Genomic DNA, 19,343 nt, shown 5'->3' on the forward strand with positions numbered 1-19,343 from the left:
GTATTGGCATGGATGGAAGTTTGGCTGACTGGCAGAAGGCAGAGAGTAGATATAAAGGGATCTTTTCCAGGAAGGCAGTCAGTGATTAGGAGTTCTGCAGGAGTCAGTGCTGGGACCAGAGCTATCTATTTTATACAATAACAATGTGGATGAAGGAACTGGGAGTATTGTTGCCAAGTTTGCAGATGACAAAGATGTGAAGGGAGAGTGTTCAGTAAGAGGGGCGGCTGCAGGAGCGCTTGGATATGCTAGGACAGTGGGAAAAGAAGTGACAAATGGAATACAATATGGGAAAGTGTGAGGTTATGCATTTCAGCAGGAACAGTGGAGGCGTAGACAATTTTCTAAATTTAGAGGCACTTCGGATATCTGAAGCACAAAGGGACATTGGAGTCTGAGTTCAAGATTCTCTAAGATTAACATGCAGGTTCAGTTGGCTATTAGGAAGGCAAATGCAAATAGCATTCATTTCAAGAAGGCTAGAATATGAAAGCAGAGACGTACTGCTGAGACCATATCAGGCTCTGGTCAGACTGCATTTGGAATATTGTGAGCAATTTTGGGCCCTGTATGTATGGATGTGCTGGTTTTGGAGGGGATCCAGGAGGAGATTTACAAGATGAAGGAGAATCTGATTGCAGCTTCCCAAATACCCGACAGGTCTGGTTACAATGTGCATGGAGAAGATATTTCCACGAGGAGAGACTATGACCTGAGGGCACAGGCTCAGACTGAAAGGATGACAATTTAGGACTGAGATGAAAAGGAATTTTTTCAGCCACAGGGTGGTGAATCTGTGGAATGCAGTGCAGCAAAAGGCTGTGGAGGCCAAGTCATTGAGTATATTCAAGACAAACAGGCAGGATCTTGATCAGGAAGAGGATCAGGATGTGGGGTGAAGGCAGGAAAATGGGGTTGATTACCATGGTCAAGCAAACCTGATGGGTTGAATAGATCAATTCTGATCCTGTATCTTACAGTACCAACACCACATCCCCAGCAACCCCGCTTTTCCAGCCCTACTTCATCTTCCCTCTGTGTGACCAGCAAAATTCCTATTTTACCTGTTTGTCCTTACTGCCATCTCATTTTCAATCCTCCAACCACTCTCCCCCCATTATACTTAAGGATACATAGAGAGGCATCATTTTTATTTTAACTGAAAACATAATCCCAAAGCCTTGCCTGATAATCAGGTGATGGGAGTTTGCATCCACCAGAGCAACTGGGCAATTTAATTTCTATTAATTAAATACATTTACTCCATGCTATCACCAGATTATTGTAAAAACCCATTTGGTTGACAAGTATCATTTAGGTAAGGCTATCTACCAACCTTATCCTGTCTAGTCTACATCGGACTCCTGACCCACAGTAATATGGATTTCAAATGCCCTCTGAAACAGGCAATGAAGTTGTAAAGAGAGTTCGGTAATAAATACTGATCTTGCTCGTGCCACTGAATCCTGTGAATAGAAAAAAAGTCTCCTAAGGGCAAGTGGGAGAACACAGTTACCCCTTACCTTATATTCCTATAAGAGACTTGTTTTGCTTTCACCTTCAAACCATTTGTAATAGAAGGCAAATTAAGATGAGGAGAGACATTTTGTCCTTATCCCTCACCCACTGATGTGGGTAAGTAGAATGTTTACATTTTTATTCAACAAAACACAGACAATATGATTGGAGATTTTGCTTTAAAAGACAATTTTTGATAAATGAAATAAAATTAGGACAGACTGTCTCAGGTTCTTGTGGTTTCTGAAAGATATAAAAACAAACTACATCAATTTGAACAGAGTAGTGATGTGATTTTACTTCTTAGTCTGTCTTTAAAACACGAAGAACTTTACTTGAACCAAGTACTGCTTACCTAAAACAAACTATGCTTATTGATCTAGAGATAATGGCCTCAAGGCCCTCCGCTTCTTCCTGTCCCACAGGCCCGACCAGTCCCCCTCCAACGACACCCTCATCCGCCTAGCCAAACTCGTCCTCACCCTAAACAACTCCTCTTGCGATTCCTCCAACTTCCTACAGACAAAGGGGGTGGCCATGGGCACCCAGCTATGACTGCCTCTTTGTAGGTTACATGGAACAGTCCCTCTTCCGCACCCACACAGGCCCCAAACCCCACCTCTTCCTCCGTTACATTGACTGTATCGGCACCGCCTCTTGCTCCCCAGAGGATCTCGAACAGTTCATCCACTTCACCAACACCATCCACCACAACCTCAAGTTCACCTGGGCCATCTCCAACACGTCCCTCACCTTCCTGGACCTCTCAGTCTCCATCTCAGGCAACCAGCTTGTAACTGATGTCCATTTCAAGCCCACCGACTCCCACAGCTACCTAGAATACACCTCCTCCCACCGCTACCTAGAATACACCTCCTCCAACCCACCCTCCTGCAAAAATTCCATCCCCTATTCCCAATTCCTCTGCCTCTGCCGCATCTGCTCCCACGATGAGGCATTCCACTCCCACACATCCCAGATGTCCAAGTTCTTCAAGGACCGCAACTTACCCCCCCACAGTGGTCGAGAACGCCCTTGACCGCGTCTCCCACATTTCCCGCAAGACATCCCTCACACCCTGCCCCCGCCACAACCGCCCAAAGAGCATCCCCCTCGTCCTCACACACCACCCCACCAACCTCTGGATACAACGCATCATCCTCCAACACTTCCGCCATCTCCAATCCGACCCCACCACCCAAGGCACTTTTCCATCCCCACCCTTGTCTGCTTTCCGGAGAGACCACTCTCTCCGTGACTCCCTTGTTCACTCCACACTGCTCTCCAACCCCACCACACCCGGCACCTTCCCCTGCAACCGCAGGAAGTGCTACACTTAGCCCCCACACCTCCTCCCTCACTCCCATTCCAGACCCCAAGATGACTTTCCATATTAAGCAGAGGTTCACCTGCACATCTGCCAATGTGGTATACTGTATCCATTGTACCCAGTGTGGCTTCCTCTACATTGTGAAACCAAGCGGAGGCTTGGGGACCGCTTTGCAGAACACCTCTGCTTGGTTCGCAATAAACAACTGCACCTCCCAGTCACAAACCATTTCCACTCCCCCTCCCATTCTTTAGATGACATGTCCATAATGGGCCTCCTTCAGTGCCACAAGGATGCCACCCGAAGGTTGCAGGAACAGCAACTCATATTCCGCTTGGGAACCCTGCAGCCCAATGGTATCAAATGTGGACTTTACCAGCTTCAATATCTCCCCTTCCCCCACCGCATCCTAAAACCAGCCCAGTTCGTCCCCTCCCCCCACTGCATCCCAAAACCAGCCCAGCCTGTCTCTGCCTCCCTAACCTGTTCTTCCTCTCACCCATCCCTTCCTCCCACCTCAAGCCACACCTCCATCTCCTACCTACTAACCTCATCCCACCTCCTTGACCTGTCCGTCTTCCCTGGACTGACCTATCCCCTCCCTACCTCCCCACCTATACTCTCCTCTCCACCTATCTTCTTTTCTCTCCATCTTTGGTCCGCCTCCCCCTCTCTCCCTATTCCAGAACCCTCACCCCATCCCCCTCTCTGATGAAGGGTCTAGGCCCAAAACGTCAGCTTTTGTGCTCCTGAGATGCTGCTTGGCCTGCTGTGTTCATCCAGCTTGACACTTTATTATTATGCTTATTGATCTACATTGGTTTCCAGCCTGGTACTGCCTCAACTGTAATATCTCACCTATGCTGGCTTTGTCCCTCTCTAGCTCTGGAATCTCTATCACTAAAGCTGGCTGAAATCTCTGGCTATTCCAGTTCTGGTGTCTTGCATATCTCTAGTTTTAATTATAAGCACTGACAGGCCATGCCCAAGGCCCAAGGTCTGGGAACTCCCTCAACTTCTCTCCACTTAAAAGACCCTCATTGAAGCTGACATCTTTGAAGCGTCTGGGGATATTTCACCAAGTTAAACATATATAATATAAATGCAAGTTGTTGTTGATGGGTAAAGCTTTGGAAGATTCCAGCCTAATTTTTTTTTAAGAATAATTTTTTTAAAAAGTGGCCAAGCATAGCTTCCTAAACTCAAAAGAAACACTGTAGCTCAGTAAATCTAGTGATACTGATGTATCTTGAATATATTTCCCAACATGTATTAATCATATCATTTGCCTTTAGACATATGAAGGGATCCAAAGGCTAGGTGTTTGGGTGACACTTTAAAAAAAACACTATGTAAAAAATAAAGATAATGCAACAGATGGGGAATGTTTCTGGTGAAATTTACATTATTTTGAATTTTGGACTTTGTCATCAGTTAGAGCCAAGTGAGCAAAAGGATAACAGTACCAGGCAACCGTATGACAGGCAGTTGTTGAGGGTGTTTTTATATTTTTACAAGCTAAGTTCCAACGATGTTTGCAAGAATATACTGAATTAGAAGTATCGCATTGAATTTTTATAGGAGAGACTGGTCGCTGCAAAGGATTGAAAAAATGACAATACTCTTAGAAAAATCTTCCTCTTTATTTATATCATTCTTTGTGATACAATTGTGATATCTATACACAAACAATTTTTAAACCATTAAACTCAAATTGCTTTCTTGGTTGAACAATTTACAAGCTAACAGAAATCATAACCTGTACAGAAGACATCAGGAAAATTGACTCAAACAAACAGCAGGGAGAGGGGAAGTTTAAATACCTTTCCAAGTCAATGTGAAAACACCTCCAATCAACTTCAGAAAAAGCTAGTCTTCAGCTTGATGGTGGGTGCAGCTTGCACAGCTGGCTTAGCTTGCTGGCTCAGAGCTTTGGCCCGGGAGCTGGCTTGGCTAGCTCGGATAGCAGCCTCTAACTTGGATTTGAGTTCAGGTGCTGCCCCCATCACCGCTTTGAAGGCGCTGGGGTACAGGGGACCTATGCGCATGAGATCCTGTAGAGCAAGTTCGTGAAGACCCTTGGAAGCTGTGGAAGCTGAGCTGAAAGTCTTCTCATCCAGCAGGTATGAAATGAGTGTGGGGACCAGAAGAGCAAGCAGCTGGGTCCCTGAGAAGGAAAAAGGCGGATTTCGTTAGGGCAATAATCCAGAAATGCTCATCACAGTGAATGTATACAATTACCAGAATGCAGCATTGTACTGATGTTCCTGGAGCCCAGGCTAATGATCCAGGAGATCAGAGTTCAAAGCATTCACAACAATTTAAATTCAATTAGCTAATAGATCTGCAATGAAAAGTTTGCCTCAATAATGAAAACCATAGAAACACGTCTGCTTCAGAGAGAAGGAAAAGCTGCCTTATCTACTTGGTCTGGCCTATGTGGAGCTCCAGAACAACAGCAATGAGATTAATTGTCAAGTTATGTCTTGAACTGACGTGGCAAGTCACTCAAACATATCAAAGCCAAAATTATTGAAAAGGTGAATAAGAATAAAATGTCAATTAATCACCCAGCATTGACCTTGACACTGAAAACAACAAAGCCACAGCATTCTTACTCAAACCTACAAGTCATTCTCAACTACATCTGGTGCCAAGTGTGACAGCCGTATTCTCTTTACCTTGGGTCCAACGTCTTAGACTCTTCCATCATTGTTGCCAGGGATGTTCTGTACCAAACAGCAGAACAGATCCACCAGAGGTGGTGGTAGCACAGTGGTATACAGTCAGGAGGAAGTAGCTGTAAAAACCCTCAGATTTTAGGTAGACCAAAGAGACAGAAGCAAGTTGAAGAGAATTTGTTTATATGTGAGTGATTGCAATCCGGAATGCATTATCTAAAAGAATAGTAAAAGCAAATTCAACAATAGCTGTCAAAATAAAAGGGAAGGGGACAGAAATTTAAGAGGAAGAAACCGCTGGGCCATTGGGCGAATTAGTCTCTCAAAGTCTGGCATGGACACAATATTTGAAAGGTCTCATTTTGTGCAGTATCATTCCACAGTTTGTCCTCATTTGGCTGTCTACATAGTGACTACTTCGTAAGTAATTTGTCTGGTGATGAGCCACAGTATAAATGTCAACTCTGATTAAATCAAAGTGATTCTGAGAATAACATTAGTGAAATGGAATAAATTTTCGTGTACCAGCCAATGCAATAGCTGATTCCACAGACGTTTGTGGCAGTGTCAGATATGGTCTGGGCGCAGGACATATCACAGTTACCCTAAACCGTCACCGCAAAAGTCAACAACTCCTCCCAATGCAATCTTATGCTGAATATTATTTGTATCTCAGAACATCTGTAGAAATCAAAATTGGATAAAAGGCCCTTTAACCTTACCCATTGAGGTAAGTGAATCGGACATTGCCACCGTGGCAAGTGAAAGTCAATAACCCAGCAATATAAAATCTCTTCTTTTATCACCTGGTATGAACTACAATTGAGGACAGTTCAAATTTTATAAGAAAGTACAGATATATAGATGTGATTAGAATAGGAGATCAGAATTGAACATTAGGGTTCAGTCCAAATATACAGCAATGTTAAAAGGCTAAAGGTGGTAAGCTTGTTTATTCTTGAAGTGATATCAAACCCTGAAAGAACAGAAATTCTGGTCTACAAAGCTGAATTTATTGATGTCAGTCATTTGCAAGTCTTTAAATTCTTGTGAAGATTTGTAACTTGGGTTGTGGGTGAGATTGTTGACTTGCTCACCAGCTTGGTGAGTTTGCAAGTTATGCCAGGACCAGCTGCAGCATTGACGGGAAGGAGGATCAGAACTTGGATGAAAACTCACGAAACATGGTGCAAATCTTGACATAGTACGCACTGAGTAACAGAAGGTGAAGACTGCGCAAATAACTCCATTCTTAATGATGTGTGACCCCAGCACATGTTAGATCATAGCCACTGCTCAGTGGATAAGCCTCTTAGCAGATTCAGAAGGCTGGAGGTTTAAATCCCATTCTAGAGATTGAAGTGCAATATCCAGGATTGCATCCTAATTGCTAGCACTGAGGGAATACTGCATTGCAAGTGAATTTCTTGCCTTCAACCTATGGTCAGATGGACTGATTACACACCAGCTGTGCCTCAGACAGCTCATGTTCTGATGGACTGATACAACAGGGGCTACTATAGTGCAGGGATCTACTTACTGTTTTGTTCCCCTGCGAGGTTTATCAGGGTCTCAAGAACTTTGATTCCTTCTTGTGCTGCTTGAAGCTCAGCACTACTAGCCAGTTTCTGATTCCCCACAGTTTTAAGTTTCTCAACCACCAGTGGAGCCAAGGCATGAATGTATGGGTAGGAGAGGGCTCGGTTTGGCTGTTGGAAGACGGACAGCAACAACTGGTAACATTTTGCTTGAACCTAAAAAAAAAGCCAGGAACCAAGATCTCAGTTTCATGTTATGCCAATGCAAAAGCTAAAGTACAAATATTCACATTTCCTGAGAGAAACACAGTAACAAAAAAAAACCTCCTACAAGTTCTGGGGAAAAAAAAAAATCAATCAACAGGTTTACAACATGTTGGCTTTAAACGTGCTTATTCATTTCAGAGCCAGAGAGGCAAGGCTGTCTTTCTGAGCAGAGAGACCAAGACTGATACCCTTCAGCCCTAGCATAGCAGCAGGGACAGAGGGTTGGAGTGGGGACAAGAAGAGAACAAAGCTTCCAGGCAGAGCTGGGTACTGGATACTGAACATAGGTCTGGATCTGTGGAGTTCAGGAAAAGTGGGATCTGTATGGCACAGGTCTGGTTTCGCTGGAGCTCAGGGACCACAGGTTTAAATAGTTTAAGACAATATATTGGGCAAGTGTAGCAACGTACTCATCTGGCACTGGACTGCTTGGTGGTTTCACTGAAATGCAGCATAAACACAAGAAACAGGTGAGAACAAAGAAGTGAGCATTAGTGCAGAAGGAAGAGGGAGGACCATGAATTAAAGGAAAGAGAATCAATTCTGCTCAAAATGCTCCCCAAATTCAATGATTAATTTTCCCAGGCAGAGACTAAATTTTCATCTATTATTTCTTGCCCTCGGTAGAGAGAGGAAGAAGAGAGGGAAGCGGGGGTGGGCATGGGAAATATGTACAGTATACCTTACCCAGGGATCTCTTGAATTTAAAGCACTTGCAAATCTCTCAATGCAACAATTCTGGAGAGAAGAAATCCCAACCACCTCATTACTGGCAGACAGCAGGAAGAGTGTAATTGCTGTGAGCATGCTCACTTCATCCACATTCGGCCTTGATTCATCTAAAAGGAAAGACAGGAACCAAGTGGCAGTAATTACTGAGTTCGCACAGGATTACATGATACCTAGATGATCTAGGCATCAAGCTCCGAAGGTTTAGTGCAATGCACATTTACACTAAACCTTAGAAGCTTGATACCTAGATTATCCTTTCTCAATCAATCCCAAACCCAGTGTGTTCTCACACTGTCAATCTTGATCTCCAATTTCTGCAAATCACTGGGATTAAGAGTACTAGGCCTTGAGCTCTGACACAGTTACTCCTGTTTCTGAAACTGTAAACTGCCTTAATCCAGTTCCTGGCTGCAGCAGAGACACTGGCTTCTGAAAAAAGCAAGTGACTTTGAATGCTGGATTCTCCATCACTCAAAGCAATTCTATCCTTAATTGGCCATTGTGTGACAAAAGGGAGTCACGGCTCTCAAATAACTCCAGAAAACTGGCCAGGAGGAACTAAGGTAACATCCTTTATTAAAGGCCAATTGCTAAATACTAACTGCACTTCATGTGCCCTACCTGGTTTGGAATATTCCAAGATTGAAGCCAGAGAGCTGCAGATCAGATCTTTCCATTGCGTGTGGATCTCATCCGATTTGACCAACGGAGAAGTAATGATAGTTTTGATCCCCTGCAGCGCTGCACTAACTGGGAGTGACACGTGGTTATCAGTTGACTTCACAGCTGATTCTCTCAGCACGCCAGTGATCAGGTAAAGGATTGTAGGTAGAACAGTCATACTGCCTGTGCAAATTGAACCAAATACAAGCCATTATTAGATATCCATTATGAAGATATTGGATGTTTTACAAGTTTACATGTTCACAAGTGGCTAAGCAGGCACTGTTGCATCTTCTAAAAAGAATTGGATTTAAAAGGAAAAATATAAACAGACAATGGGTAAGAGCAGGGAAACAGAATACAGGTAATTGAGTCCAACTGGAAAGTTTGTATCAGCACAGCTACGATGCCCAAGTGGCCTTCTCCTGTATTTGCAGTTTCTGAACAATGTTAAACGTCATACACTACTGGATGATATTAGACAATGAGGTAGAATCATTCAGAAGCTTAAATAACTAATAGGATAATGTGTTCTCCAAATGTTACTACAACCAAAGCATTTCTTTTAAGGATAACACTGCCTTACATTTATTATTTCTGAAAACGAAACATCTGCTGGAATTTGATATCATTAGATGAAATAAGAGACCTTCACACAACTAGCAACTTATGAGGATTTTATTCATATGGTGTACAATTTTGCCCAGTTTAAATGTTGATTATGGTTCATCAGGTAGCAATCCCAGCTGAGAATCAAAAGGCTGTGGTTTGTCACATTCCACTCAGAGGCTCAAGGATAAAATCGTCGGCAGACGTTGAGGTACAACACTGGGGTTGCACTGTCAGATATGCTGGTTTTCAGAAGAGACATTAAACCAAGACCCCATTTGGTCTCACGAGTGAATTCAGAGGTTCCCAGGGCATGCTTCATTCCCACGGCACTCCACAGATTGGCTGAAGAAATTTCTCCTCATCTCTGTTCTAAAAGGTTGTCCCTTCAGTCTGAGGCTGTGTTCTCAGGCCTAGTCTCTCCTATGACTGGAAACATCTTTTCCATGTCCGTTCTATCCAGGCCTCCAGGTATTCCGGAGCTTTCAATCAGATCACCCCTCATTCTAAACTCCTATAGGAGTACAAACTGAGAGTCCTCAACTGCTCCTCATGTGATAAGCCCTTCAGCCTTGGGATCATTCTCGTAAATCTCGTCTGGACTTCCTTCAACAGCAGCACATCTTTCCTTAGATATGGGGCCCAAAACTGCTCACAATATTCTAAATGTGGTCTGACCAGAGCTTCATACAGCCTCAGCATTATATCTCTGCTCTTTAACTAGCTATCTTGAAATGAATGCCACAAACAGAACCTGCATGTTGATTTGACGAGCATCCTGAACCAAATCTCCAGTCCCTACGTACTTCAGATTTTGGAAGCTTTTCCCATATAGAAAATTGTCTTCGCCATTATTCTTCTTACCAAAATGGTTAACCTCACACTTTCCCATATTGTATTCCATCTGCCACTTCTTTGTCCACTTGCCTAGCATGTCCAAATCCTTATGCAGTCTCCCCCTTCCTCAACACTGCACGTCCCTCAACCTGTCTTTGTGCCATCTGCAATTCAGCAATAATGCTGATAGTTCTTTTGTACAGATCATTGGCGTTTAACATGAATGACCAAAGTCCCAACACTGACACCTGTAGAACCGAAGAAAACAGTGTTGAGCTGGAGGAACACAGGAGGCCAGGCAGCAGAGGAGCAGAAAAGTTGACGCTTCAGGTTGGGACTGTTCTTCAGAAATGGGGGAGGGGAGAGGGAGTTTCAAAAAAATAGGAGGGGTGGGGGCTGGGGAAGATAGGTGGGATGGTGATAGGTGATAGGCAGTGGTGGGGGATTGGTCAGTGAGGTGAGAGGAGCAGAAAGATGGGACAAAAGTTGGACAGGTTGCGTCAGGTCAAGGAGGTGAGGATGAGAGGGAGGGCTGGTTATGGGACGAGGCCAGGGTGGGGAGATTTTGAGACTGGTACAGTCCACATTGAGACCATTGGATTGTAGGCTCCCGAGGAGGAACGTGAGGTATTGCTCCTCTGGTTTGTAGATAGTGTCATTGTGACACTGGAAGAGGCCCAGGTCAGACAGGTCACCCAGGGATTGGGGAAAATGGGGGAGTTGAAGTGGTTCACGACCAGGAGGTGGTGTTGTTTGTTGTGAACAGAGCACAGGTGCTCTACAAAGCAAAGCAAAGCAAAGCAGTCTCCAAACCTAACTCCATTAGTCACCAGCTGTCATCCTGTAAAGCAGCCCTTTATCCCTAGCCTCTGCCAGTCAGCCAATCCTCTATCCACGCCAGTACCTTTTCCCGAATACCATGGGCTCTTATCTTGTTTTTCAGCCTCCTGTGTGGCATCTTGTTAAAGGCCTTCTGGAAATCCTAATCGATTATGTCCACTGGCTCTGTGTCGAACTTGCTTATTACCTCCTCAAAAGAATTCTAACAGATTCGTCAGGCATGCCCTTATCTTGATGACTCAGCCCTATTTTACCATGCATTTCCAAGTTCTCCGCAATTCATCCTTAGTAACAGACTCTAAAATCATATCAATGTCTGAGGTCAGGCTAAGAGGCCGATAGTTTCCTGTTTTCTGCCTCCCTCCCTTCTTAAACAGGTGTGTTCATTTAGACATTTTTCCAGTCCTCTTGGACCCTTCCTGACACCAGTGATTCCTAAAAGATCACCATCAATGCCTCTACAATCTCCTCAGCTATTTCCTTTAGAACTCTGGGTTGCAGCCCATCCCTTCTGGGTGATTTGTCTGCTTTCAAATTCCTCAGCATCATCTTAGATGATGGGTACCACACTCACCTCTGCCCCTTGACTCGAGGTTCTTTGTGGTTGTTAGTATCTTCCAAAGTTACAAGTGATGGAAAGTACATATTCAGTTCCTCCACTATTTCATTGTTCCCTATCACCACTTCTCCACCCTCATTTTCCAGTAGTTCAATGTCCATTCTTGCCCCTCTCTGATTTTAGATACTGAAAGAAAAACTCTTGCAATCTTCTTGTATATTACTAGCTAGCTTGCTCTCTATTTCATTATCTCATCCCCTTATTGCATTTTTAGTTGTCCTCTGCTAGTTTCTACAGGGTTCCCAATCCTCTAGCTTCCCACTAATCTTCACCACACATTGTATGTTTCCTCTTTCGCTTTTATGCTTTGCCTGACTTACCTTGTCAGCCATGGTTACCTCATCCTCCCCTTAGTATGTTTCTTTGTCGTTGGGATGAATTTTTGCTGAATCTCCCGAATTACCCCCAGAATCTACTGCCCTTGCTGCTCTATCATCTTCCCTGCTGAGTGCTCCTTCCAATCAAATCTGGTCATCTCCTCCTTTATGGCTCTGTAGTTGCCTTTACTCAATTGTAATACGGTGATACTTGATTCAATCTTCTCTCTCTCAAAATGCAGGGTGAATTCTGTCATAATATGGTCAGTACCCCTTAGGGATTCCTTCATCTTAAGCTCTGTAATGAAGTCAGGCTCATTACAGATCACTAAATCCAGATCTGCCTGTTCCCTAGTGGGCCCTAGCACAAGCGGCTCCAAAGAAACCATCTTGTAGACATTCCACGAATTCCTCTTAGAGATTGGATCCCAATCTGATTGTCCTCATCTGCTGCATACTGAAGTCCCCCATGATTATTTTAATCATTGTCTTTTTTACATGCCCTTTATATTTCATGATTCCCATATCATGACTACTGCTAGGAGGCCTGTACACAACATACCCATCAGGTTTCTGTCCCCTTTGCGGATCGTCAACTCTATCCACACAGATCCTATGCCTTCCAGCTCTATAACACTTTTGCTATCAAAGTAGTTTCATCACTTACTAACAAGGTGCCCACCTTCTCTGCCTTTTCTTTCAACAGGCTGCAAACCCTTGGATATTTAGTTCCAGCCCTGATCCCCTTGCAGAAATGTCTCTGTGATACACACAACACTGTACCTGCCAATTTCAATCTGTGCTATAAAGGTCATTCATCTTGTTATGTCTACTATGTGCATTTAAGAACAATGCCCTCAAGTCCCACACTGACTGTCCTCTGTTCATAATTGTTCCCTTATCTGCTGTATCTGAAATTTGATTCCTGACCCTTTCCATACCCGCTGCCCTATTACCTGTTCTGAAGCTTTAACCTCTGCTGAGCCCTCCCCCACCTTTAACTGTTTCCATAATGTCCATGTAGCCGAACCCATTACCCCACTATCTAGTTTAAAGTCCTATCCATAGCCCTAGTTTGCAATTTGCAAGGACTCTGGTCCCAGCATGTTTGAGGTGGAGCCCATCCCATCGGAACAACTGCCTCCTTTCCCAGTACTAGTGCCAAAGTCCCATGAATTCAAACCTGTTTCTCCCACAGCAATCTCTGAACCACACATTTACTTCTTTACCCTCAATTTGCTTGGGAGTCAGGTCAGAATCCAGAGATTACCATCTTTCTGGTATAAGAGATAATGGGAACTGCAGATGCTGGAGAATCCAAGACAACAAAATGTGAGGCTGGATGAACACAGCAGGCCAAGCAGCATCTCAGGAGCACAAAAGCTGACGTTTCGGGCCTAGACCCTTCATCAGAGAGGGGGATGGGGTGAGGGTTCTGGAATAAATAGGGAGAGACGGGGAGGCGGACCGAAGATGGAGAGAAAAGAAGATAGGTGGAGAGAGTATAGGTGGGGAGGTAGGGAGGGGATAGGTCAGTCCAGGGAAGACGGACAGGTCAAGGAGGTGGGATGAGGTTAGTAGGTAGATGGGGGTGCGGCTTGGGGTGGGAGGAAGGGATGGGTGAGAGGAAGAACAGGTGACTGGTTTTGGGATGCAGTGGGTGGAGTGGAAGAGCTGGGCTGGTTGTGTGGTGCAGTGGGGGGAGGGGACGAACTGGGCTGGTTTAGGGATGCAGTTGGGGAAGGGGAGATTTTGAAACTGGTGAAGTCCATATTGATACCATTAGGCTGCAGGGTTCCCAGGCGGAATATGAGTTGCTGTTCCTGCAACCTTCGGGTGGCATCATTGTGGCACTGCAGGAGGCCCATGATGGACATGTCATCTAAAGAATGGGAGGGGGAGTGGAAATGGTTTGCGACTGGGAGGTGCAGTAGTTTGTTGCGAACTGAGCGGAGGTGTTTTGCAAAGTGGTCTCCAAACCTCCGCTTGGTTTCCCCAATGTAGAGGGAGCCACACCGGGTACAGTGGATGCAGTATACCACATTGGCAGATGTGCAGGTGAACCTCTGCTTAATGTGGAAAGTCATCTTGGGGCCTGGGATAGGGGTGAGGGGGGAGGTGTGGGGGCAAGTGTAGCATTTCCTGCGGTTGCAGGGGAAGGTGCCGGGTGTGGTGGGGTTGGAGGGCAGTGTGGAGCGAACAAGGGTGTCACGGAGAGAGTGGTCTCTCCGGAAAGCAGACGGGGTGGGGATGGAAAAATGTCTTGGGTGGTGGGGTCGGATTGTAGATGGCGGAAGTGTCGGAGGATGATGCGTTGTATACGGAGGTTGGTGGGGTGGTGTGTGAGAACGAGGGGGATCCTCTTTGGGCGGTAGTGGCGGGGGCGGGGTGTGATGGACGTGTTGCGGGAAATACGGGAGACGCGGTCGAGGGCGTTCTCGATCACTGTGGGGGGAAAGTTGCGGTCCTTGAAGAATTTGGACATCTGGGATGTGCGGGAGTGGAATATCTTGTCGTGGGAGCAGATGCGGCGGAGGCGGAGGAATTGGGAATAGGGGATGGAATTTTTGCAGGAGGGTGGGTGGGAGAGATGTATTCTAGGTAGCTGTGGGAGTCGGTGGGCTTGAAATGGACATCAGTTGCAAGCTGGTTGCCTGAGATGGAGACTGAGAGGTCCAGGAAGGTGAGGGATGTGCTGGAGATTGCCCAGGTGAACTGAAGGTTGCGGTGGAAGGTGTTGAAGTGGATGAACTGTTCGAGCTCCTCTGGGGAGCAAGAGGCGGCGCCGATACAGTCATCAATGTACCGGAGGAAGAGGTGGGGTTTGGGGCCTGTGTAGGTGCGGAAGAGGGACTGTTCCACGTAGCCTACAAAGAGGCAGGCATAGCTGGGGCCCATGGCCACCCCCTTAGTCTGTAGGAAGTGGGAGGAGTCAAAAGAGAAGTTGTTGAGGGTGAGGACGAGTTCGGCTAGGCGGATGAGGGTGTCGGTGGGGGGGGGGGGGGGGGGGGGGGGGGGGGGGGTGGAGAGGGGGAGACGACTGGTCGGGCCTGCGGGACAGGAAGAAGCAGAGGGCCTTGAGGCCATCTGCATGCGGAATGCAGGTATATAGGGGATTTACCATCTTTCTGGTTCTGCTTTTTAAATTTAGTCCCTATCTGCTCGTATGCCCTCAGTAGAACATCTTCATTCTTTCTACCTATGTCACTGGTATCTATGTGAACTGTGAAATCTGGATCTTCCCCCTCCCACTCCAAATTCCTCTGCAGCCCAGATGAGATTTTCCAAACCCAGGCACCAAGCAGTGAACATAGCCCTTGGCCTCTCACCCCTGGCCACAGAGAACAGTGTCTTTTCCCCTGGCTAATACCATCCCTTATTACAACATTTCTTTTCTCCCAACTTGAATTGCTGCTTGTACCATTGTGCTATGGTCAGTTTACCCATTCTCCCGACAGTCCCCACTCATCCACAGAGGGCAAGAACCTCAAACTTGTTAGGCAAGATCAAGGGCTGAGGCTCCTTGAGCACTATCTCCTGAATCCCTCTACCCACCTTGTTCGTAGTCACACCCTCCCGTCCCTGAGCACTGACTGAATTTGAGGCAGTTAATCTATAAGGGATGTGGCTACCTCTTGAAACACAGCATCCAGGTTAGTGTCACCTTCACCGATGAGTTGCAGTGTTCAAAGTTCAAACTCCAGCTCATCAATCCTGAGCCAGAGTTCCACAAGCAACCAACACTTGCTACAGATGCGGTTACTATGAATCATAATAGGGTCTACTGGCTCCCACAACATGCAGTTACATCACATTGCCTGGACTGGTATGTGGTATTGCTTAGTTCATAACTTGATTTTTAAAAATTTCGCATTGGTCTGTAATTATTTCCCCTATTTATCTTTAATCTGAAAGTAACTTAAAATATAGGCAAATTAGTAGCTATTAACCAATGAATTTACAGGTTATCTATGATGTCATTTTTGATGTGGGCCCCTGATCCTGGGCTTCAACTTATCTTGTTAAAACCCTTACAAACTATGGCTCCAAAAAGAAAAACCAAAAAGCATCTCTTCCCTCTGCAGTGAATGCCCAAGTTGCTTCTTAATTCCCTGAACTATATACTCACTCAGGCTGTGTCTCACTCCTGATGTGATCTCTCCTTCCAGACTGTGCAAAGTTATGGATGGTAAGCCTTACTGAAGTACGGAGAGATTACCTGGTCAGGATCTGTTTGTGGGAGGTGGCTGTATGTTTCTGATGTTACAGCCACACTTTAACAATGTTTTGAAACATCTTGTATTCATGAAAGGTGCTGTATAAATGTTCCAATTCTGTGTCACTCAGGCATACTTTTAGCAGAAGACAGAATACAGTTCAAATTTCCCTTCCTTGGCTTAAGCACCAACTGGACTGGAATAATCTTTTCAGCCAGATACGATTCCCGTTTTAGCAATCAAACCCAACAAACACTCTACTCCGCATGCTGCATTCCAGACATCCTTGCTCTGTAACTGTGTTATTATTACAGGTACCCACTCCGCATTATAACCTAAGATAATAAAGTGTGAAGCTGGATGAACACAGCAGGCACCTGTGCTCCTGAGATGCTGCTTGGCCTGCTGTGTTCATCCAGCTTCACACTTTATTATCTTGGATTTTCCAGCATCTGCAGTTCCCATTATCACTGCATCATAACCTGATGGGTTTAAACATTACACGACAGCACAGTCCTTTGTGAGCAAGACTGATTCCCTGTGTGGAACATTGTTCTTCAGAGAATATACTGTGCTATCCTGCTCATTCTGGTCTTTATTTTATTAAAAAAATAAAAATCATAAGTCTGATATCAGAACTTAGCAGTTAAAGATTTAACAAATAGGCTGGGACTCTTTCTCTAAATTAAGGAAGGCTGAGGAATGAACTGACAGAGATCTTTAAGATTACAAAAGAATTTAAGATGATAGAAGATATACACTTAATGGTAAGGGCTGGACAGTGTTATGGAGCAGAGACCATGGAGTGCAGGTTCATAATTTCTTGAAAGTGGAGTTACAGGTAGATAGGATAGCGAAGGTGGTATTTGGTATGCTTGCCTTTATTGGTCAGTGTATTGAGGTTAGGAGTTGGAGGACATTGGTTAGGCCACTTTTGGAATACTGCATTCAATTCTGGTCTCCCTGTTATTGGAAGGATGTTATTCTGAAAAGATTTACAAGGATGTTTCCAAGGTTGGAGAGTGTGAGCTATAGGGAGAGGATGAATAGGCTGGGGCTATTTTCGCCAGAGTGTTGGAAAGTCCAAAACTAGAGGGCATAGGTTGAAGGTCAGAGGGGAAAGATTTAAAAAGGGACCTATGAGGCAACCTTTTCACACAGAGGGTGGTGCGTGTTTGGAACTAAGTACCAGAGGAAGTGGTAGAGACTAATACAATTACATTTAAAAGCATCTGAATGGGTGTATAATATGTAAGGGTTTACAGGGATTTGGGCCAAATGGGATTAGATTTATTTAGGATGTCTGGTCTGCATGTACGAATTGGACTGAAGGGTCTTTTTCCATGCTGTACAGCTCTATGACTCAATGTGGGAAAACATTTACACTTGCGACAAGATTCAAAACTAGGGGCCATAATAAAAACGACAATTGCTAATAAATCTGATAAGGAACTCAGGACAAGTTTCTGTACTCAAAGATGAGAGTATGGAATTCACCACCCCAAATAGTGGCTGTGGTGAATAGTATAAGTGCATTGAAGGGGAAGCTGGGTAACTGCATGTGGGAGAAAGGAAATAGAGGGATAGAGACATGAAGAGTAATTGGAGAAGACTTCTGAGGAGCATAGACACTGACATTGACCAGTTGGGCTGCTGCAGCCTCTATGGAATTCTAAGTAAGTAAAACTTTAAGTCTTTACATAATAGCTGAACTTGGCTTCCTTATCAACAGGAAACATTACGATAAAGATCTCTAGATTTAACTCATTCAGTCCACCTAGAAAACACTGCACAATCATGTGTATTAAATAGTACTAGTTCTAAGTTGCTTTTACCTGTTGGAGAACAAAGTGATGGTAAATCAGCTAGGATAGAAACACTGACAGCTACAAGCTGGGCACTCTCCTCCGCTAACGACTGTGTCTTGCTGACAATGTGACTAGGAGAGTCTGTCACTTTAGGATTCAGCTGTGGAAGGTGTCGTACCAGAATGAACATAAGCAGCTCCAACGCAGCAAACACAACAGATTTGCCAGGAATCAAGCCACCAGATTTCCCTCCTTCTCCTAAAGTGGTTAGAGAGTCCTCCTCAGAGGCACACTTATCATCTGGAAGACAATGTAGTTCACTTTAAACAAAGGATAAACACAATATATAACAAAAGAAAATTGTTGATTTGACAGGGTAAATAATGAAAGCTAGTTTTCCCTGGCTGAAGAGTCCAGAGCCATTTAGGACCGAGCTGAGGAAAAGCTTGGGGTTTTGGATCTTTGAACTTCACGACCTGGAGGACTGGATACTCAGGTGATGTTCAAGATAGAGACCAAAAGAGTATTAGAGTCAAAGGGAATTGAAGTATCGAGGAATGAGAGGAGATGGGCATAGTGGTCATTTCATTAGACTAGGAGTCCAGATCCCAAGGCAAATGTTCTGTGAACATGGTTGGAATCCCACCACAGTAGACAGTAAAATGTACAATTAATTAAAAAGAGAGTAATGGTAACCAAATGATCATTGTTGACTGTCCTAAAAGTCTGCGGATATAAATCTACCACCTGTACCCCAAGTCTTGTCTACTTTTGACTCCAGATTCTCAGTAACATGGTTGGCTGTTAACTGACCTCTGGACATTTGGGGAAATAGGCTATAAATGCTGATGCATTCCTTGAATGAAGGCAAGAAAGTAGCGCTGATCAATCCCAAATATTGATTTTGTTGAGTGGCAGTGGACTGGACTTGAGGGTCCTTTGGCCCTTACCTTGTTGAAAAAAGTTCATTCCATAAATTGTTTGTAAAGAGATAAGAATAAACAATATGATTCTGCTCACATTTGTCTGCAAGTGAAAGGTGTTGAAGGATATTGGGTTTGGATGCCTTTTCTCATTCTACGATGAAGCATGAACTTCCTGACCTAGACCTGAACTGTGAGAGCACACATTAGAAAGCTGGGTGGGATTGTGATGGTACTGTTCCTTTAAGAAATTGTGTTCTGTGCTATTTCTCTTGCAGAGTGGTATTGTCACAATGGTGCCTGAGTGCCAACTGCCTGTGTGAAGGAGACAAAGAGTTTTTGAGTTCTCCCTGGGTGTTTATTTTATAAACCAGACAAAAGAATCATGAGTGACTGCGGTCAGGGCTCACACAGACCCAGGAAGGTTTTTAAGTTTTGCTTTCA

At 44.7% G+C, this 19,343-nt stretch overlaps 1 protein-coding gene across 2 annotated transcripts in view; it reads right to left on the bottom strand.

Annotated features, from left to right (window-relative positions):
• Positions 1–4,472: 4,472 nt before the first annotated feature.
• Positions 4,473–19,343, bottom strand: part of heatr5b (HEAT repeat containing 5B) — a 98,712-nt gene continuing 83,841 nt past the window's right edge. For both annotated transcript variants that reach the window (XM_048530634.2, XM_048530635.2), the window contains 5 exons: positions 18,004–18,276; positions 8,688–8,912; positions 8,022–8,173; positions 7,070–7,283; positions 4,473–5,015 (listed from right to left, as the gene is read on the bottom strand). In XM_048530634.2, the coding sequence (XP_048386591.1) occupies positions 4,708–5,015; positions 7,070–7,283; positions 8,022–8,173; positions 8,688–8,912; positions 18,004–18,276 (1,172 nt within the window). In that variant the 3' untranslated portion in view covers positions 4,473–4,707. The remainder of the gene's footprint in view (positions 5,016–7,069; positions 7,284–8,021; positions 8,174–8,687; positions 8,913–18,003; positions 18,277–19,343) is intronic.

Source organism: Stegostoma tigrinum, chromosome 4, assembly GCF_030684315.1.
Source record: "Stegostoma tigrinum isolate sSteTig4 chromosome 4, sSteTig4.hap1, whole genome shotgun sequence".
Taxonomy (NCBI): Eukaryota; Metazoa; Chordata; class Chondrichthyes; order Orectolobiformes; family Stegostomatidae; genus Stegostoma; species Stegostoma tigrinum.